Raw genomic sequence first — 19,706 nt, 5'->3', positions numbered from 1 at the left:
TGAGAACCATTCTTGTTCAAGCTACCATCGTCTTTCCCTGGTCTAATGTCTCAATCTCCTGGTCTATCTTTGTCCATTCTGTCCCCCTACAAAACATTCTTAGTACATTCAGTGTAATATTTTCAGAATACATATAAAATGACAGTAAAGACAGACACTGCATCCACTCACCTAATCTAGTTGTTAACAGATACTGGACAGAAGATATGAAAGAAAATGGTCAATTTATCCTTCTGATGAAAGATGCTGAGAGATCTCTTGGAATCCAAGGGCAGGGATGCTTCTGGCCCTGGGTATAATGAAGTAGGGAACTTATTTAAAAGACCCTGAGGCAGTTCTCTCTATTTGATTGCTTTGTCATTGTGACCGTAGAACTTAGGTCTGTTGATTAAGAATCTTCCTTGGATTTGCTTGGATGGGCATCACTAAGGTTTGCCTTTATACTCCTTTTACTGTGTGTCTTTTACTGAACAATCCCTTATCTAAGCTCTAGAGTCAAAAAGAAAACAATACAAAAGTAATTGGCAAAAGTTATCTTTCTTCTAAATTAATATAATTTATACTTTGAGAACTTATTTACCATAAAATAAAATAATAAAATATTACATATAAGGCAAATATTTTTAAAGTTTTAGTAATGTACATTTCATGTATATACAACTCATTTTTTATACTATCAAAAATTTATTTCATGAGAAAATTCCAAATATATTGCTGCTTTCCTAAGATTTTATTCTGAATCATTGTGGTAAGTTTAATTGATCTTTCTTTTCCTCCTGTTTAAATATATACCTGTTTTTCAGCAATGAGGTTTTACTGACCTTACAGAATAAATTGGTGACTTTAAAAATAAATAAAAAATAAACTGTACAGTCTTTAGATGTTTTCAAGTACCTTTGCCTGTCTGTTATGTATCATCATGTTTTTTTTTTTGCTTTTTGGGTTTTTTTTGCGGTACGCGGGCCTCTCACTGTTGGGGCCTCTCCCGTTACGGAGCACAGGCTCCGGACGCTCAGGCTCAGCGGCCATGACTCACGGGCCCAGCCACTCCACGGCATGTGGGATCTTCCTGGACTGGGGCACGAACCCATGTCCCCTGCATCGGCAGGCGGACTCTCAACCACTGCGCCACCAGGGATGCCCAAGAGTTATACCTTTTAATATGAGAAAGCTATCCACAGGAAGTGGATGAGAGGCCATTTGTTTTTGTTTTTTTTTTGCAAGTACAGCATGAAAGATTGACTAAGTAACAGAATATTTTACATAAGTTCTTGATTTTTGTTTTCTATAGGCATGGCGAAAAGGTCAGTCTCAGCTCCAAGTGTGCAGAAATTGACCGAGAGATGATAAGTTCTCTTGGGGTTTCCAAATCTGTGCTAAATAATGTCATTTTCTGTCACCAAGAAGAGTCTAATTGGCCTTTAAGTGAAGGAAAGGCTTTGAAGCAAAAATTTGATGAGATTTTTTCCGCAACAAGGTTTGTAACCTTTAATTAGATTTTGTAGTCCATTAAGTTATTGAGCCAGAGTTGCAATTTAGATGCTTCTTTTTTTTAAACAGAAAGATATTGTAAAGCAAGAAAGTCAGCAGTTATTACCTCTTATCCAGTGGCAACCAGTCAGCATATTTCCTTTCAGTTTTCTTTCTTTGCATCTTTATTTACCTGCTTGACAGTATATATGTAACATTTGTACTTACTATTATGTCATAAGCATTTTCTAAGTTATTAAAAACTCTTTGTAAATGTAATCTTAATGACTGCATTATAGTCCATTGTTTGAATATACTATAATTTGCTTAACCAGAAATTTTATTTTTATTTAATATCTTCAAAGGTACATTAAAGCGTTGGAAACACTTCGGCAGGTACGTCAGACACAAGGTCAGAAAGTAAAAGAATGTCAAACAGAACTAAAATATCTGAAGCAAAATAAGGAAAAAGCTTGTGATATTCGCGATCAGATTACTCGTAAGGAAGCTCAGTTAACATCATCAAAGGAAATTGTCAAATCCTATGAGAATGAACTTGATCCATTGAAGGTAATTTGGTTTCTCGTATGCTGAGGAGAAGGTTACCATTTACCGTGGTATCTCTCACCCGAAAAGCATTATTTTTCTGTGCATTTGAATGGTGTGTATATTTCTTGAAAAAATTATCAGAGACTATATAATGTTATGGTTCATGTCTTACGTCTGTATTTAAGTTGCCCAAAGACCTTGGATTTGAGGGTAAACAAATTTATAGCATCATATTAAATTAGTAATGTAGATCACTAAGTTTTTTTTTTTTTTTTTTTTGCGGTACGCGGGCCTCTCACTGTTGTGGCCTCTCCCATTGTGGAGCACAGGCTCCGGACGCGCAGGCTCAACAGCCATGGCTCACAGGCCCAGCTGCTCCGCGGCATGTGGGATCTTCCCAGACTGGGCACAAACATGTGTCCCCTGCATCGGCAGGTGGACTCTCAACTACTGTGCCACCAGGGAAGCCCTAGATCACTACTTTTTTTTTTTTTTTTTGCTGTACGCGGGCCTCTCACTGTTGTGGCCTCTCCCGTTGCAGAGCACAGGCTCCGGACGCGCAGGCTCAGCGGCCATGGCTCACGGGCCCAGCCGCTCCGCGGCATGTGGGATCTTCCCGGACCGGGGCGCGAACCCGTGTCCCCTGCATCGGCAGGCGGACTCTCAACCACTGCGCCACCAGGGGAGCCCTAGATCACTAATTTTTAAATATCAGTGTAATGGCTCAACCTTACAGTTCTGTATTCTTAAGGAGACTTTTTTTTTTTTAATTGACAGGTCTTTCTAGGGAATTTTTATAATTTGCAGGATGTTCTTGACATTACACAAAATTTGAAATTGGTGCATAACGTGTTGATATATTTGCAAATGAGTTAGCTTTCTAAATTCTGTGGTTTATAAGTAAGATCTTAAAGAAATCCCATTTATTCATTTCACAAGCATTTATTAAGTGTTTCCTGTGTGCCAGGGTATACTATGCTTGGGGCTATAGGTACGAGGAGAACTACAATAGTGTCCTTGCCCCTTAAGGTATTCGTAGTCTAATTAAGAGTATTCTTAAAAATGGCTTTTTAAATTTACAGATAATGGGAGATTTAAGAAAAAAAAATTTTAATTATTGATTTAGTTTTTTAAAACTCACCTATAAATGCTGGTATAGATCTTGGAATTGTAATATGGAAAAACTTTGATTTTCTGTCCCAGTGCCCATTGACATGAATGCATCTTTTTTTTTTTTTGCGGTACATGGGCCTCTCACTGTTGTGGCCTCTCCCGTTGCGGAGCACAGGCTCCGGATGCGCAGGCTCAGCGGGCCATGGCTCACAGGCCTAGCCGCTCCGCGGCATGTGGGATCTTCCCGGACCGGGGCACAAACCCGTGTCCCCTGCATCGGCAGGCGGACTCTCAACCACTGCACCACCAGGGAAGCCCATGAATGCATCTTTTAATGAATATTTATTGTTTTGTGCATAGCACTGTGCTAGGTGCTCTTGGGAATAAGGAAGCCAAAGACTTAGACGTTGCTTTTAATGATCTTATAGTCTAGCTGGAGAAATAAGGAATATATTTTAAAAGATAGTTAGTATTACAAAGAAGTAAAGTGAAGAGCTATGTGAATGATATAGTTTAGAACAGAGGTTTCCAACCCCTGGGCCATAGACCAGTACCGGTCCGTGGCCTTTTAGGAACCAGGCTGCACAGCAGGAGGTGAGTGGCGGATAAGCGAGCAACCTTCATTTGCTGCTCCCCATTGCTCTCACTACTGCCTGAACCATCACTCCGCCAACCCTGCCCCAGCCTGTGGAAAAATTGTTTTCCACGAAACCGGTTCCTGGTGCCAAAAAGGTTGGGGGCTGCTGGTTTAGAACATAGGATCTTTAAGAGCTAAAAGATGGTGACTGTGGCACAAGTGAGAAAAGAAAAGAGAAAATGGGTAAATTGGACTTCATCAAAAGAAAAACCTTTTGTTCTACAAACTATACCATCAAGAAAGCAAAAATACAACCCATAGAATGGGAGAAAATATTTGCAAGTCACATATGTGATAAGGAACGTCTATCTGGGTTATATGAAGAACCCAGTAAAAAAAAGTAACACAATTTGAAAATGCACAAAGGCTCTGAATAGATATTTCTCCAGGGAATATATGTGTGTATCCAATAAGCACATGAAAAGATGCTTGCCGTCATTATTCATCAGGGAAATGCAAATCAGAATCACAATGAGCTATTACTTCACACCCACTAGAATGGCTAAAAGTCAAAAAGATAGGTAATAATTATTGAAAAGGATGTGGAGAAATTGGAACCTTCATACGTGATGGTGGGAATGTTAAATGGGGCAGCCACTTTGGAAAACAGTTCAGCAGTTCCTCAAAATGTTAAACATAGGGACTTCTCTGGTGGTGCAGTGGTTAAGAATCCACCTGCCAATGCAGAGGACATGGGTTTGAGCCCTGGTCTGGGAAGATCCCACATGGTGGAGCAGCTAAGCCCATGCGCCACAACTACTGAGCCCGCATTCTACAGCTACTGAAGCCCGCGCACGTGGAGCCTGTGCTCCACAGCAAGAGAAGCCACTGCAATGAGAAGTCTGCATGCTGCAACGAAGGGTAACCCCTGCTCCCCGCAGCTAGAGAAAGCCCACATGCAGCAGCGAAGACCCAACACAGCCAAAAATAAATTAAAATAATAAATAAATTAAAAGAAAATGTTAAACGTAGAGTTACCATATGACCTGGCCATTTTACTCCTAGGTATCTTATACCCAAGAGCAGTTAAAATGTACATCTATACAAAAACTTACATAGGAAAGTTCATAACAGCATTATTCATAATAGCCAAAAAATGGAAACAATTCAAATATCCATTAACTGATCAATAAAATGTGACATATCCATACATGGAATATTATTCAGCTTTAAAAAAGTATGAAGTTCTGATACAAGCTACAGTAGGCAAGAACCTTGAAAACATGTTAATTGAAAGAAGCCAATCATAAAAGACTACATAATTGTATGATGCTGTTCCATTTATTTGAAATGTCCAGAATAGGCAAATCTATAGAGACAGAAAATAGACTAGCAGTTGCCTAGGGTAGTGAGTAGAGACGAATAAATAGTGACTGCTTAAGGTCACAGAGTTTCTTTTCTGGAAGTGAAAATGTCATGGGGGATGGTTTCACAACTCTGAATATACTAAAATATGTTGAATTGTACACTTTAAATGGGTGAATTGTATGGTAGGTGAGTTCCATCTCAATAAAGTGATTTCTAAAGTGATGGCCTGGCCTTTGGGATGAAACTGCCATCTTCCAGCAATTCACCAACATGACCAACACAAAGGGAAAGAGGAGGGCCACCTGCAATATGTTCTTTAGGCCTTTTAGGAAACATGGAGGTGTTCCTTTGGCCACATACATGCAAATCTACAAAAGTGATATTGTAGATATTGAGGGAATGGGCACTGTTCGAAAAGGAATGCCCTGGGCTTCCCTGGTGGCACAGTGGTTGAGAGTCTGCCTGCTGATGCAGGGGACGCGGGTTCGTGCCCTGGTCCGGGAAGGTCCCACATGCCGCGGAGCGGCTGGGCCCGTGAGCCATGGCCGCTGAGCCTGCGTGTCCGGAGCCTGTGCTCCGCAATGGGAGAGGCCACAACAGTGAGAGGCCCGCACACCGCAAAAAAAAAAAAAAAAAAAAAAAAAGGAATGCCCCACAAATGTTACCATGGCAAAACTGGAAGAGTCTACAGTGCTACCCAGCGTGCTTTTGGCATTGTTGTAAATAAGCAAGTTAAGGGCAAGATTCTTGCCAAGAGAATTAGTGTGCGTGTCAAGCATATTAAGCACTCTAAGAGCCAAGATAGCTTCCTGAAACTATCTGAAGGAAAATGATCAGAAAAAGAAGGAAGCCAAGCAGAAAGGTACTTAGGTTTAGCTGAAGTGCCAACCTTCTCCACCCAGAGAAGCACACTTTGTGAGAACCAATGGAAAAGAGCCTGAACTGTTGGAACCCATTCCCTATGAATTCATGGCATGATAGGTGTAAAGAAAATAAAAGACCTGGATTGTTAAAAAAAAAAAAAAAAAGTGATAGCCTGGAATGGAAAACTATCACAAGACCTTCAAGGGAGAAGCTGATCTGGGCCATAAAGATGGGGAAAAATCAAATTGACAGACTAGAAGCTATTTTATATATGTTTGTTTTGTGTTTTGTTTTTTGTAATCTTTTTTTAAAATTTATTTATTTGGTTGCGCCAGGTCTTAGCTGCAGTGGGCGGGCTACTTAATTGTGGCTTGCCAGCTCCTTAGTTGCAGCATGTGGGCTCCTTAGTTGCAGCTCCAGGGTTCCTTAGTTGTGGCATGTGAACTCTTAGTTGCGGCGTGCATGTGGAATCTAGTTCCCCGACAGGGATCAAACCCAGTCCCCCTGCACTGGGAGCTCAGAGTCTTATCCACTCTGCCACCAGGGAAGTCCCTGTATGTATGTTTTTATTTTGTATTTTTTTCTTTTAAAACTAATACGTGCTCACAATGAAAAAAATATGGAAGAATATTAGTTGAAAAGTAAGAGATGCTCTTCCTACTCCTCATGTCTGACCTCCCACATATATCTTATGATCAAGTGGGTTTTCTTGCACAAATACACTATATGTGTGTATACAAACATGCACATGTATATATGTACATATTCACAAATACGAACTTATTAAAACAGGACTGTGGGGAAGAGCCTGGGTTAAGTAAATCAAGGTAAAAGGAGTGGGAGCTAGGATTTGCAGTCAGATTATGAAGAGCCTAATGGGTTTAGAATTTAGTGCAATAGACATAAGAGTGAGAAAAAGTATGTTACATTTTAGAAGTAGTTGTTCTAATAACTGTGTGTAGGTACTGTGGTAGTTACCAAGATATTGGAACACATTTTATTTTCTTCAGACTTTCCTGGTTGGAAAGATGACAAGCACATATAAGGCAGAAAAAGGCAAGAGCTGTGAGAGCTTTGAGGAGGAAAGAAGAGAAAGTCTGAGGTGGCCAGAGAGGATTTCATAGGACTGAATTTGGGGTACCATTTTGCTGACCTTAAGTAGATTGGTAATTACAGATATGGTGACAGCAAAATGCAGGCTGTCTTTGAACAGTATCAAGGAAATCCTCATAGTTGAAATGGAGCATTTGTATAGGAAATAATGTCAGGGTAGAGCTAAGTGATAATACCTGGTATTTATTGAGCAGTGCCAGGATTCTAAACAAGGCTGTAGCAAACGTTGAGGTGTTTGTTTATTTCTTTATTTGTATTTAATTTTGGCTAGTCCAAGGGTTTAATCTTACTCTCTGTATCTTTAGAGCCTAGCCTGGTGCCTGACACTTAGCAGGTGGTTCAGTAAATATTTATTAAGTGGATGATTTCCAAAGTCCTTTTTTTTTTTTAGCTCTGAGTTAAAAGGATTCTTCCCTTCATAGAACTCAGCATAAAGCTTGAATCAGATCATCTTCTCAGCAGCCATCCAGAAGACAGCTCCATTTCGGTACTGCACTATAATTCATGCTTTCCCATTTTTACAGATTTCCTACACTTTCACGAACTCTCTCATAAACTATTTTATTCCCATACCACCACATCCTATCCTGACCTTGGCCCACTTAGCCCTGTTTTCCTTTCTTGCCCTCAATGAAATGGCTTGAGAAATTTGTTTTCAAGTTCAAAAGCACCCTCTGGCCCTCTTATTTATTCTTCCACACATAATTTCATGATCCTTGTGCACCTTATAGCCCAAGTGCCTGATTCTTTTGTCTTATTTCACACACCTAAGCTTTGAACACTCTGCTGCTATATTTTTTGTTGTCTTTCTATTTGTTTTAGCTTCTTTTACTAGGTTGTGTGCTCTGGGGATAGAGCCTGTGTTTTGCGCTCTGGGGTTCGAGCCAAAACACAGATGTCAAAGAAGGAATCCCCAGCATCTAGTTGCTGGCTGGATTTAAGGAACGAAGCAGCTAGAGATGTCACAAAAGATCTAAGCCAAGATAATGTTTTTTGTTTTTTTAAAAAAATTTATTTTATTTATTTATTTTTGGCTGCTTTGGGTCTTCGTTGCTGCGCACAGGCTTTCTCTAGTTGCAGCGAGCAGGGGCTACTCTTTGTTGTGGCATGTGGGCTTCTCATTGCGGTGGCTTCTCTTACTGCGGAGCATGGGCTCTAGGTGTGCGGGCTTCAGTAGTTGTGGCACGCGGGCTTCAGTAGTTGTGGCTTGCGGGCTCTAGAGTGCAGGCTCAGTAGTTGTGGTGCATGGGCTTAGTTGCTCCGTGGCAACTGGGATCTTCCCGGACCAGGGATTGAACCCGTGTCCCCTGCATTGGCAGGTGGATTCTTAACCGCTGCACCATCAGGGAACCTCCAAGATAATGTTAATGCTTCTACAATACAGTGAAAACATTGGTAGAAACCGAGTAGTTTCTGAGAAGTAGGGTACCATAACAGAGGTGTTAATATTTATTGCTCTTAAGAATGAATCCAGTTCTCTTTGTTAGATTGTTCAAAGATATTTTGTGAACACAGAATTTTTTTCACAAGTGATGTGAATGGTCCCATTCATTGAGGGCCTACTGTATGCCCAGTTGCTGATCAAAGTGCTTTAAAATGTATTATGTGAGCCCCACAGTAACCCCGTGAAGTTTCATAGATGAGAAAAGTGAGGCACAGGTATTCACGTTGTAAGTAAGGGGTAAAGCCAGGATTTGATTCCAGGCTTCTCTGATTCCTAAACTGATACTTTTTTTTTCTTTAGTCAGATTTATTGAAATATAATTTGCATTTAGTAAAATCCACCCTTTTGAAAGTATATGATTTGATGAGTTTGGACAAATGCATACAGTAGCATTACTATCAGTACAGTCAAGATATAGAAGATTTCCACCCCAAATAGTTCTCTCAAGTCTATTTGTAGTCAGTCCCCTACCTCCATTTCCAGCCCTTGGTAATCCCTGATTTGTTTTCTGTCAGTATAGTTTTGCCTTTTCCAACGAATGCGACATCAGTGGAATCATACATTATATAGCCTTTTGTGTCTGACTTCTTAGCATAATGCTTTTAAATTTATGTGGTTGCATGTACGAGTAGTTCATTCCTTTTTATTGCTGAGGGTATTCCATTGTAAGGATATATTACAGTTTGTTCATCCATTCCTTTGTTGTTGGACTTCAGGTTGTTATCAGCTTTTAGCTATTACAAACAAAACTGCTGTAAACTTCTGTGTACAGGTCTTTGTTTGGAGATATGTTTTCATCTCTCTTGGGTAACTCCTTAGGAGTGGGATTGCTAGGTTGTGTGTTAAGTGTATGTTTTACCTGAAGAGCTGCCAAACTATTTTTCAAAGTGGCACATTTGGTAGTCCCACAGCAATGTACAAGAGTGCAGTTGCACTTCGTCCTTGTCAGCGCTTAGTATTATCAGCTTTGTATTTTAGCCATTAAAATAGATGTGTGATAGAATCTCTGAGCAGCTTTTCTTTTTTCATTATGGTTTTAATTTGCATTTTCCTAATGTTAATCAATGTTGAGCATCTTTTTATGTGCTTATTTGCCATTTGAATATCGTTTTTGGTAAAGTGTCTATGCATATCTTTTGCCTGTTTTCAATAGGTTTTGTGTGTGTGTATTTTTTGTTTTTGTTTTTGGTCTTACTGTTGAAGCTGTGAGAGTTCTTTAATTATTCTGGATATAAGCCCTAATTGGGTATGTGTTTTGCAAATTTTTTTTTTCTTCTTAACTGCTTTCAAAGGGCAGGAGTTTTTAATTTTGATGAAGTCCAGTATATCAAAATTTTCTCTTATAGTTTTTGCTTTTTGTTTCCTATCTAGGAAATCTTTGCCTGACCCAAGGTCACAAAGATTTTCTTCTTGAAGTTTTCTAGCCTCAGTTGTTATATTTAAGTATATGTTCTATTTCAGGTTAACTTTGAATATGGTATGAGGTAAGGTTGAGATTTACTTCCTTTTTTTTTTTTAGTTAGTTTTTATTAGAGTATAGTTGCTTTACAATGTTGTGTTAGTTTCTGCTGTGCAGCAAAGTGAATCAGCTCTATGGAGATTTACTTCTTTACATAGAGATGTCCAATCATTCCAGCTCCCAGAGCCTGTAGTCTTAATTGTTATACCATCCTGCCTCCCAGTCTCATCTCCCATACTCCCATACAGTGCTCATTGACCATTCCGAAAATCTTCAGGGCCCTTAAGAATTATGCTAAATCTACTGTGCCTGTGCTCTATAAATGGAGCAACCTGGATGGCAGCATCTCTGTTTACAACATGGTTTATTGAATATTTTAGACCCACTGTTGAGATCTGCTGCTCAGAAAAAAAAAAGGATTTTCTTTTTCCCCCAAATATTACTGCTCATCGGCCATGCATCTGGTCACCCAAGAGTGCTCATGGAGATGTACAATGAGATTCATGTTTTCATGTCTGCTAACACAGCATCCATTCTGCAGCCTATGGATCAAGAAGTCATTTTGACTTTTAAATCTTTTTAAGAAATACATTTCGTAAGGCTATAGCTGCCATAGATAGTAATTCCAGTGATGGATCTGGGTAAACTGAAAACTTCCTGGAAAGGATTCACCATTCTAGATGCCATTAAGAACATTCGTGATTCATGGGAAGAGATCAAAATATGAACACTTTTTTTAAGACATAATACTATTGCACACTTCTACAGTATAGTGTAAACAACTTTTATATGCACTGTGAAGCCAAAAAACTGTGTGACTTGCTTTATTGCAATAATCACTTTATTGCAGTGGTCTGGAACTGAACCCAGTATATCTCTGAGGTTTGCCTGTAGTGTCATAATGATTAGAGGGAATGTATGGCAGCACCTAGTACAATGTCTGCAGTATAGCAGGCATTTGATCGATGATAGCTATGACTGTTATTATTGGTAAAAATTTTTTTTTCAAATCTCTCTTTCAGCTAACGTACTGAACACTTGTTACATGTGCTGAGGAAGCATTGGTGAACAAAGTAAAGTTTCTGTGGTGATAACGTGTTACCTATTAATATACAAATCATAAGATATGGTATTAGTATAATTTATCAAATGACATTGAAGTTGAGGATGCGTTTTGGTGCAGCTATGAAAGCTTACAATGGATATCTGTAATAATGTGTTAGTTTAAAAATTAGGTTCTAAAAATGTCTTAGAAGAGGAGTTGGTCAGCCTAGAGGCAAACACCAGAAGAGTATCCAAGGAGGGAAGACTCTGAGCCAGGTCACTCATATTCCTAGGAGATGAGGCAACCAGCTGTTCCTGGAAGCAGGCCACTGAGATCATTTGTCACATTTCACTTGTGATGCACCATGAGTTTCCAGTCCACTCAGTAGTTCTAATTCTTTTTAAATAAATCAAATAGTCTTTTAAGGATTAAGTTCTGTTTTTTTTAATTTTTGGCTGTGTTGGGTCTTCATTGCTGCTCATAGGCTTTCTCTAGTTATGGCAAGCGGGGGCTACTCTGTGTTGCAGTGCGCGTACTTCTCATTGTGGTGGCCTCTCCTGTTGGGGAGCACAGGCTCCAGGCACGTGGGCTCAGCAGTTGTGACTCACGGGCTCTAGAGCACAGGCTCAGTAGTTGTGGCACATGGGCTTAGTTGCTCCATGACATGTGGGATCTTTCCGGACCAGGACTTGAACCCATGTTCCCTGCATTGGCAGGCGGATTCTTAACCACTGTGCCACCAGGGAAGTTCCAAAGATTAAGTTCTTAAAATATGGTACTTTACATAATGTGGCTCCAAGTACCCAATGAATGAATGACTTTTGTGGGAGCTGTTGAGGGCAGGGGATGGGCTTTGGAGTTAGAAGGGAGTTAAATTCCTGCTTTTCTTTACTATCTGTAAGGAGTTGGACAAGTTACTTAATGTCTCTGATCCTCAGTTTCTCAGTGCTCCCTTTATAGCAGTGTTACCATTAAATGAGATCACTTTTACTAAGTGCCTGGTCCTGGGACATGTTATTTATCTTCAGTTATTTGCAGTATAAACTATAGTGAATTCTGTTTATGTAGGGTGTTTGTTTATTTTCAGAATCGTCTAAAAGAAATTGAACAAAATCTCTCAAAAATAATGAGACTCGACAATGAAATTAAAGCTTTGGATAGCCGAAAGAAGCAAATGGAAAAAGATAATAGTGAACTGGAACAGAAAATGGAAAAGGTTTGTGGTGGTAGAATTTTGTTTTACTTCAGAATTTTCAGATTATTGTAATGAACCTCATTTGATTCCATTTTGACAGTCATATTTTGAAACAAACATACAAATCTTGATGTTTGTGTTACTTCCATGTTTATGTTAAAAAGAAGGATATTGAATAAGCTTTGGTTCACATTTTGTACCTCAGACTGATACCTTGTTATACATTAAAGCTCTTTATTTTGGTTCTACACAGGTTTTTCAAGGGTCTGATGAGCAGCTAAATGATTTATATCACAATCACCAGAGAACAGTTAGGGAGAAAGAAAGGAGACGGGTAGAATGTCAGCGTGAACTGGAAAAATTAAATAAAGAATCTAGGCTTCTCAATGAAGAAAAATCAGAACTACTTGTTGAACAGGGTAAGAGACAGTGTTTACTTGGTCTTTTCCCCTATTATAATATTACACATTTTCTGCATGAATGACAAGTCTCCAGGGAATTATGCTGAGTGAAAAAAGTCTCAAAAGATTATATATAGTATATTTCCACTTCATATGACATTTTGAAATGCCAAAATTTTAGAAATGTAGAACAGATTAGTGGTGGCCAGGGTTACCCAGTAGGAGGAAAAGCAGGAGGAAGGCTAATGTGGTTATGGTTTTAAAAAAACCAAGAGGGGTTCTTATGGTATTGGAACTGTTCAGTATCTTGGCTGTCATGGTGGATATAAGAACCAACACAGTTGATAAAATTATGTAGAACTTAATACACACACAGATATGAGTAAAACTGGGGAAATAAGAATAAGATTGATGGATTGTATCAGTGTCAGTATCCTGGTTGTGATATACTATAATTTTGCAAATTACTAAAAGAAAACACAGTTTTTCTACTCAACAACAGTTCTGACGCCAGGTGTGTGGGTTTTTCCACACCAAGCAATTCTCCAATTCTCAGTGAACACCAACTAAGTGTCCTGTAATTTAATTCAGTTCTGACACTCCCTGTCCGGAGTTAGCATAGACCCCACAGATTAAGGGCTCAGTCTCATGAGACTGTCTCCCACTCCACTCCAGCTGCCAATCCCAAGTCCCAGGTTGTCTGGCACCTGTACTTCTGACCACTGGCTGTAAATCAGGGGTTCCCACAACCCTTTTCTCAGGTTCAGTAATTTTCTATAACAGCTCCTAGAACTCAGGGAAGCACTTACTATTACCAGTTTATTAAGGATATAGCTCAGGAACACCCAGATGGAAGAGATGCATAGGGTAAGGTATGGGGGAGGGACACTGAGCTTTCATGCCTTCTCCACATGCGCGACTTACTCAGCACCTCCATGTCGTATTCACCAACCTGGAAGCTCTTTGAATGCCATTGCTTAGGGTTTTTATGGAAGTAATCATGTAGACATGATTAATTAAGTCATTGGCCATTGGTGATTGAACTCAGACTTCGGCCCCTCCCCAGAAATGGGAGGGGTGGGTACTGAAACTTCCTACTCTCTAATCACAGAGCTGATTCCTCTGACGACCAGGTCCCATTCTCCAGGAGTCACCTCATTAGAATAAACTCAGGTACAGTTGAAAGGGACTTATAATGAATAACCAAAGATACTCCTCTCACCCCTATCACTGAGAAATTCTAAGCGTTTTTGGAGCTCTGTACCAGGAGCCAAGGACAAAAACCAAATATGTATTTCTTACTACATCTCAATACAATAGTTACCATTTGGGGAAACTGAGCAAAGGATGTAAGAGATCTTGCTCTTTTATTTTTTAAAATATCTGATAAAAGAATTACTATGATTGTGTTTTTTAAAGGTCGTCTACAGCTACAAGCAGATCGTCATCAAGAACATATGCGAGCTAGAGATTCATTAATTCAGTCTTTGGCAACACAACTAGAATTGGATGGCTTTGAGCATGGACCATTCAATGAGAGACAGATAAAAAATTTTCACAAACTTGTGAGAGAGAGGCAAGAAAAGGAAGCAGAAACTGCCAGGCAACTGATGGTAAATACTGTTATTTTCTTTTGTTTGTATCAGATTGTCTAGTTGAATTGTTTTAATTTTGGAATTGACCTTATTTTGTCATATTTTTGGATTAGTGTTAGGATAAAATTTGCTATGAGGTAGAATAAAACCTTTATGGAAGCAAATTTTTTAAAGTTTATAAGTATAAAAGTACAAAGAATATATAGACCTATGTTTTTTATTTGATTTTAAGTAAAATTTCTTTTTAAAGCTAATTGTAAAGAAAAAGTTTGCTCGAAGTTAATAATGATTATCTCTGGGTTATGATCATTATATTTTTTTATGCTTTTCTATATTTTCCTCAGAGTGCATGTGTTACTTTTGCATCAAAGAAACTTTTTCTTAATGAAGTTTTTAGTGAAAAAATTGTTAATGTTCATGCTTCTCATTATGTATTTAGAATGACTTTGCAGAAAAAGAGACTCTGAAACAAAAACAGATAGATGAGATAAGGGATAAGAAAACTGGACTGGGAAGAATAATAGAACTAAAATCAGAAATCCTAACTAAGAAGCAGAGTGAGCTGAAAAATGTGAAGTATGAATTACAGCAGTTGGAAGGATCTTCAGACAGAATTCTTGAACTGGACCAGGAGCTCACAAAAGCTGTAAGATACTATTTGAGCAATCTAATAATTTTAAGGTATAAGATATTTAGAAGTATTTTACCTTTTGCTAATCCTGAGATTATGGCATTTTAATAAAAATGTCAACCTTGTCTATCAATCTCATGTAAAATGAATTTATCTGAATATCTTAATGACCCAACTCTGCTCCTGGAACCTGGTGGATTGAAAATTAGAATCATCTAAAGAAACTTAAAATAAAAAACTTATGCTTAGACCTTAAACCTTCCAAATAAAAATCTCTAAGAGTGGGCCATAGAAATGTGTTCAAAACAGAACTGGGTGATTCTTATGAGTACCTTGATTGAGAACCACTTACCTAAGTTTAAAAAAAAAGTATTTTCCCTCTAGGTTCCACACACTACAGATTTTATATGATTATTGCTGTGTTATCACTTCTTCTGGGGTAGAAATTTTCTTAGCCCACCTCTTCCTTTCATGAATTTCCAAAATTTCTTCTTTGTTTCTAATCTCTTCCCTTCCTTCACACCTCCATTACCAAAATAAGCATCCTAAAGCTTGGCAAATGCCACTTTCAGGTCCCATCTTGATAATTTAAACATTTCTATTTACTCCCAAACTTAACAGCTAGCATACATTTTTGTCAGTTTAGCACGATATTGTCCTGTTGTGATGGGGAGATACTGTTCAGGGACCATATCACACGATTTTTAGTTTCTATATGCCAGGCAATGTAGTGAGTTACATGGGTACTTGATAAATGCTTAGTTATTGATTGAAGAGTCACTAAACTGTATACTTAAGCATATTTTTCTTAATTTTGCACTAATTTTCACTTTTCCCTCCTGTTTGGCTCTTCCAGATTTATTTACTAAGTCTCTACTGTTATAAAATAATAAGGTAACTTTATAAGATCTTTCTTAAAAATTTTATTACTTCTGCTTTTTCTGTTGTTGGATAAAATCAAACAGTAATATTTTGACCATCCTGAGGAGTAGCTGATTTCTAATACACTTTGTCATTATTTTAACACAACACATATAAACCTGTTCATTTATTTGAATTATTAAGGAACGTGAGCTAAGCAAAGCTGAGAAAAACAGCAATGTAGAAACTCTAAAAACAGAAGTAATAAGCCTTCAAAATGAGAAAGCAGATCTAGACAGGACCCTGCGTAAATTGGACCAGGAGATGGAGCAGTTAAATCATCATACAGCAACACGTACCCAGATGGAGATGCTGACCAAAGACAAAGTATGACCTTTCTTTTTGTTCTAATTATACTTTCTGGTATTTAAAATAGCTTATCTTAACATTCATAATCGTTACACTGTGAAGTATTTAGTTGATATTGGCTTTTTACTTTAGGGGTTAAATGAACTTAATATAAAGTTTTCAAGTTTAAAAACTGTTTTCTAATTACAAAGAAATAATAATACAGAAGTGTATACACACAAACACACACGTGTACATTGCTGTTAATTTTTATCATATACCATACAGAAGTTTTAATTTTTATATCATCAGACTTGTTATTCTTTTCTCTAATGGCTTAGAAAGTCCATCCTCACGTTAAGAGTTTAAGAAATTTTCAGGAGTTCCTTGGTGGCCTAGTGGTTAGGATTTGGTGCTTTCACTGCCATGGCCCGGGTTCAGTCTCTGGTCGGGGCGCTGAGATACTCCTCAAGTATCTCAGCTTGGCCAAGTATGAAGCATGGCCAAAATTTAAAAAAAAAAAGAAGAAATTTTATATTTTCTTCTTGCATTTTTGTAGTTTTATTTTTTAAGCCTAGAACTGTAATCAATCTAAAATTTATTTTTGTTCTTTATATAATGTGGAGATATTGAGCTTTATTTTTAAACGATTTTTTTTTCCTATAGGCTGACAAAGATGAACAAATCAGAAAAATAAAATCTAGGCACAGTGATGAATTAACTTCATTGTTAGGATATTTTCCCAACAAAAAACAGCTTGAAGACTGGCTTCATAGTAAATCAAAAGAAATTAATCAGACCAGGGACAGACTTGCCAAATTGAAGTAAGTAGTTACAACATTTGAAGATGTAGTAGAAGTCTCTTTTTTCATGCTTTCACTTTTAATTGTTTTGAAATCATTTATTGTCACGAAGTGGTATGTCTTATTAATTGACTTTGATTTTCCCATATTTTACAAATTAAGTAAAATGGTAACAGATAGTGAGTTCAGCTTCTTGTTCCTTGAAAGTTTGCAGAACTAAGTGAGAGGATTAAAATATTCCTTTATAAAAAGTGAGACCTGAAACTATAAAACGCCTAGAAGATAACATAGAGGAAAGGTTTCATTGTATTGAAATTGGCAATGATTTCTTGGATATGACACCAAAAGCACAGGCAGCAGAAGCAAAAATAGACAAATGGGACTATATCATACTTAAAAACTGCTGCACAGCAAAGGGAACGATCAACAGGGAAAAGGCAATTAACAGAATGGGAGAAAACATTTGCAAATTATATATCTGATAAGGGGTTAGTATCCAGAATATGTAAAGAACTCGTACAACTCAATAATAAAAAAAAAAATACCCGGATTAAAAAAGTGGGCAGAGGGACTTCCCTGGTGGTGCAGTGGTTGGGACTCCGAGCTCCCAACGCAGGGGGCCCGGGTTCGATCCCTGCTCAGGGAACTAGATCCCACAACTAAGAGTTCACATGCCACAGCTAGGGAGTCCGCCTACTGCAACTAAGACCTGGCACAACCAAATAAATAAATAAATAAATATTTTTAAAAATAAACAGGCAGAGGACTTGAATAGACATTTCTCCAAAGAATATATACAGATGGTCAACAGCATATGAAAAGATGCTCAAGATGATGCTACTCATCAAGGAAATGCAAATCAAAACCACAGTGATATCACTTCACACCACTTAGGATGACCATTATCAAAAAAAACAGAAAATATAGTAGTGTGTTATAATAAGCTATAATGGAAAAAAATCTGAAAAAGAATAATATAACTGAATCACTTTGCTTTATACCTGAAACTGACACAACATTGTAAATCAACTATACTTCAATTAAAAGATAAAATAAGAAGTTGAAAAAAAACAAAATAACAAGTGTTGGTGAGGATGTTGAGAAATTGGAACCCTCTGCACTATTAGTGGGAGTGTAAAATGGTGCAGTTACTGTAGAAAACCTGTGGAGGTTCTTCAAAAAATTAGGAAAAGAATAACTAGATGATCCAGGAATTCCACTTCTGAGTATATATTCAAACGAATTGAAAACATGATATCAAAGAGATATTTGCTAATCCATGTTCACTGCAGCATTATTCACAATAGCCAAGAGGTGGAAGCAACCTAAATGATGGATGAATGGATAAAGAAAAACTGGTGTATGTATAATGGAATATTATTTATCTTTGAAAAAGAAGGAAATCCTCTCATATGCTATGACTTGATGAACCTTGAGGATATTATGCTTGAGGATATTAAAGCGAAGTAAGCTAGGCACAAAAAGACGAGTACTGCTTGGTTCCACTTATGTGAAGTATCCAAAGATGTCGAACTCTTAGAAAGTATGTAGAATGGAGGTTCAGAGTAGCCAGGGGGCGGGGGCGGAGGGGGGGTAGTTTTTCAGTGGGTATAGAATTTTAGTTTTGCAAGATGAAAAAGTTTTAGAGATCTGTTGCACAACAGTATGCATATAGTTAACACTACTGTGCTGTACAGTTAAAAATGGTTAAGATGTTAAAGTTTATGTTTTTCCCACAGTTTAAAAAAGTGATCCATTTTTTCAAATATCACCTTGAGTGTTACTTGGATAAGAGGGTCAAAAATTCCACACATATTTTTGAGGCAGATAGTGGATTTGACCATGTTAAATTTGTGTTTCTTGTGGAAATGTCTGTTAGGGAATAGAATACTGGAGTTTGAAGTTCAGAAGACTGGAAGTTGTTGCTTTGTAAGCGATAACTGGCATCAGTAGGTCATGTCAACTTGAAGGAGTTATTCAAAGAGAAGAGAAAAAATTGTAGTTAGACTCCTGGAAAACACCAACATTTAAACTGTTGGCAAGCAAAGGAAGAGGAGCAAGCGAAGTCAGTGCCCCAGGAGCCAGGGTGAGAACAAGACAGGAGTGATGTCTGGGTTGCCTTGAGAAAATAGTCTTTCAAGGAGGGGTTCAACCGTGTTTGGTGCTGCTGAGATAGTGATCTTAATGAGCAATGCTCAATGACTAGGATGGTGAGAACATCATCTACATGTTATTTTTTTTCCAAATTTTTACTGTGACTCACAGTGGGAAGTATCAAGATGAGGCACATGTACACTCACATAGATTTATCTGAAACAAATTTCTTAAAATAGTACCTATCCTAACCACACACAATCTACTCCAATATATTCTACATATTATGCTTAATTTTTCAAAATATGCTGAATACAATGCATTGAATTGATTATATGACTTGCCTAATGCATCAGAACCTGTAAATTGAAAACCCCTGATCTGTGTGGGCATGGAGGCTGGCTAGGATTATATTTAAGAGTTGGAGTGGAAATAAATTGTACCAGTGAGCAAAGTCTTTGATGAATGAGAGGCAGTGAATGATCAGGTTGTAAGTAGGTGACAGCAACAAGGAGGGAACAAAGGAAAAGTTTTTACAGGAGGGAACGGAAGTACAGTTGTGAAAGGGTCCACACAGAGTTAGGAGAATGTTCTCCTTTTTTTTTCTTCCCTCCAGATCTGGCAAGCATATTCTCCTTGCTGAGGCTCTTAACCCAAGATCTAAGACCATGAACCCCTGCAAAACCAAGCAGGGTTTTATCTGTACACATTTTTCTGGGAGCAGGCATATGACCAGGGTGAGTCCATGTGGTAGGGGTAGATTCAGGCAGTAGTGG

The 19,706-nt window shown here is 38.1% G+C and overlaps 1 protein-coding gene and 1 pseudogene across 4 annotated transcripts in view; both read left to right on the top strand.

Annotated features, from left to right (window-relative positions):
• Nucleotides 1-19,706, top strand: part of RAD50 (RAD50 double strand break repair protein) — a 234,237-nt gene that overhangs the window by 163,847 nt on the left and 50,684 nt on the right. For all 4 annotated transcript variants that reach the window (XM_049707229.1, XM_033405883.2, XM_033405882.2 and 1 more), the window contains 8 exons: nucleotides 1,292-1,477; nucleotides 1,836-2,040; nucleotides 12,090-12,218; nucleotides 12,451-12,616; nucleotides 14,018-14,211; nucleotides 14,633-14,839; nucleotides 15,890-16,072; nucleotides 16,700-16,857. In XM_049707229.1, the coding sequence (XP_049563186.1) occupies nucleotides 1,292-1,477; nucleotides 1,836-2,040; nucleotides 12,090-12,218; nucleotides 12,451-12,616; nucleotides 14,018-14,211; nucleotides 14,633-14,839; nucleotides 15,890-16,072; nucleotides 16,700-16,857 (1,428 nt within the window). The remainder of the gene's footprint in view (nucleotides 1-1,291; nucleotides 1,478-1,835; nucleotides 2,041-12,089; nucleotides 12,219-12,450; nucleotides 12,617-14,017; nucleotides 14,212-14,632; nucleotides 14,840-15,889; nucleotides 16,073-16,699; nucleotides 16,858-19,706) is intronic.
• On the top strand, nucleotides 2,051-12,083 carry LOC101289841 (60S ribosomal protein L21-like; annotated as a pseudogene).

Source organism: Orcinus orca, chromosome 3 (genome assembly GCF_937001465.1).
Source record: "Orcinus orca chromosome 3, mOrcOrc1.1, whole genome shotgun sequence".
Taxonomy (NCBI): domain Eukaryota; kingdom Metazoa; phylum Chordata; class Mammalia; order Artiodactyla; family Delphinidae; genus Orcinus; species Orcinus orca.
The sequence above is the reverse complement of the archived record's forward strand: the minus strand, read 5'-3'. Positions and strand labels throughout refer to the sequence as shown.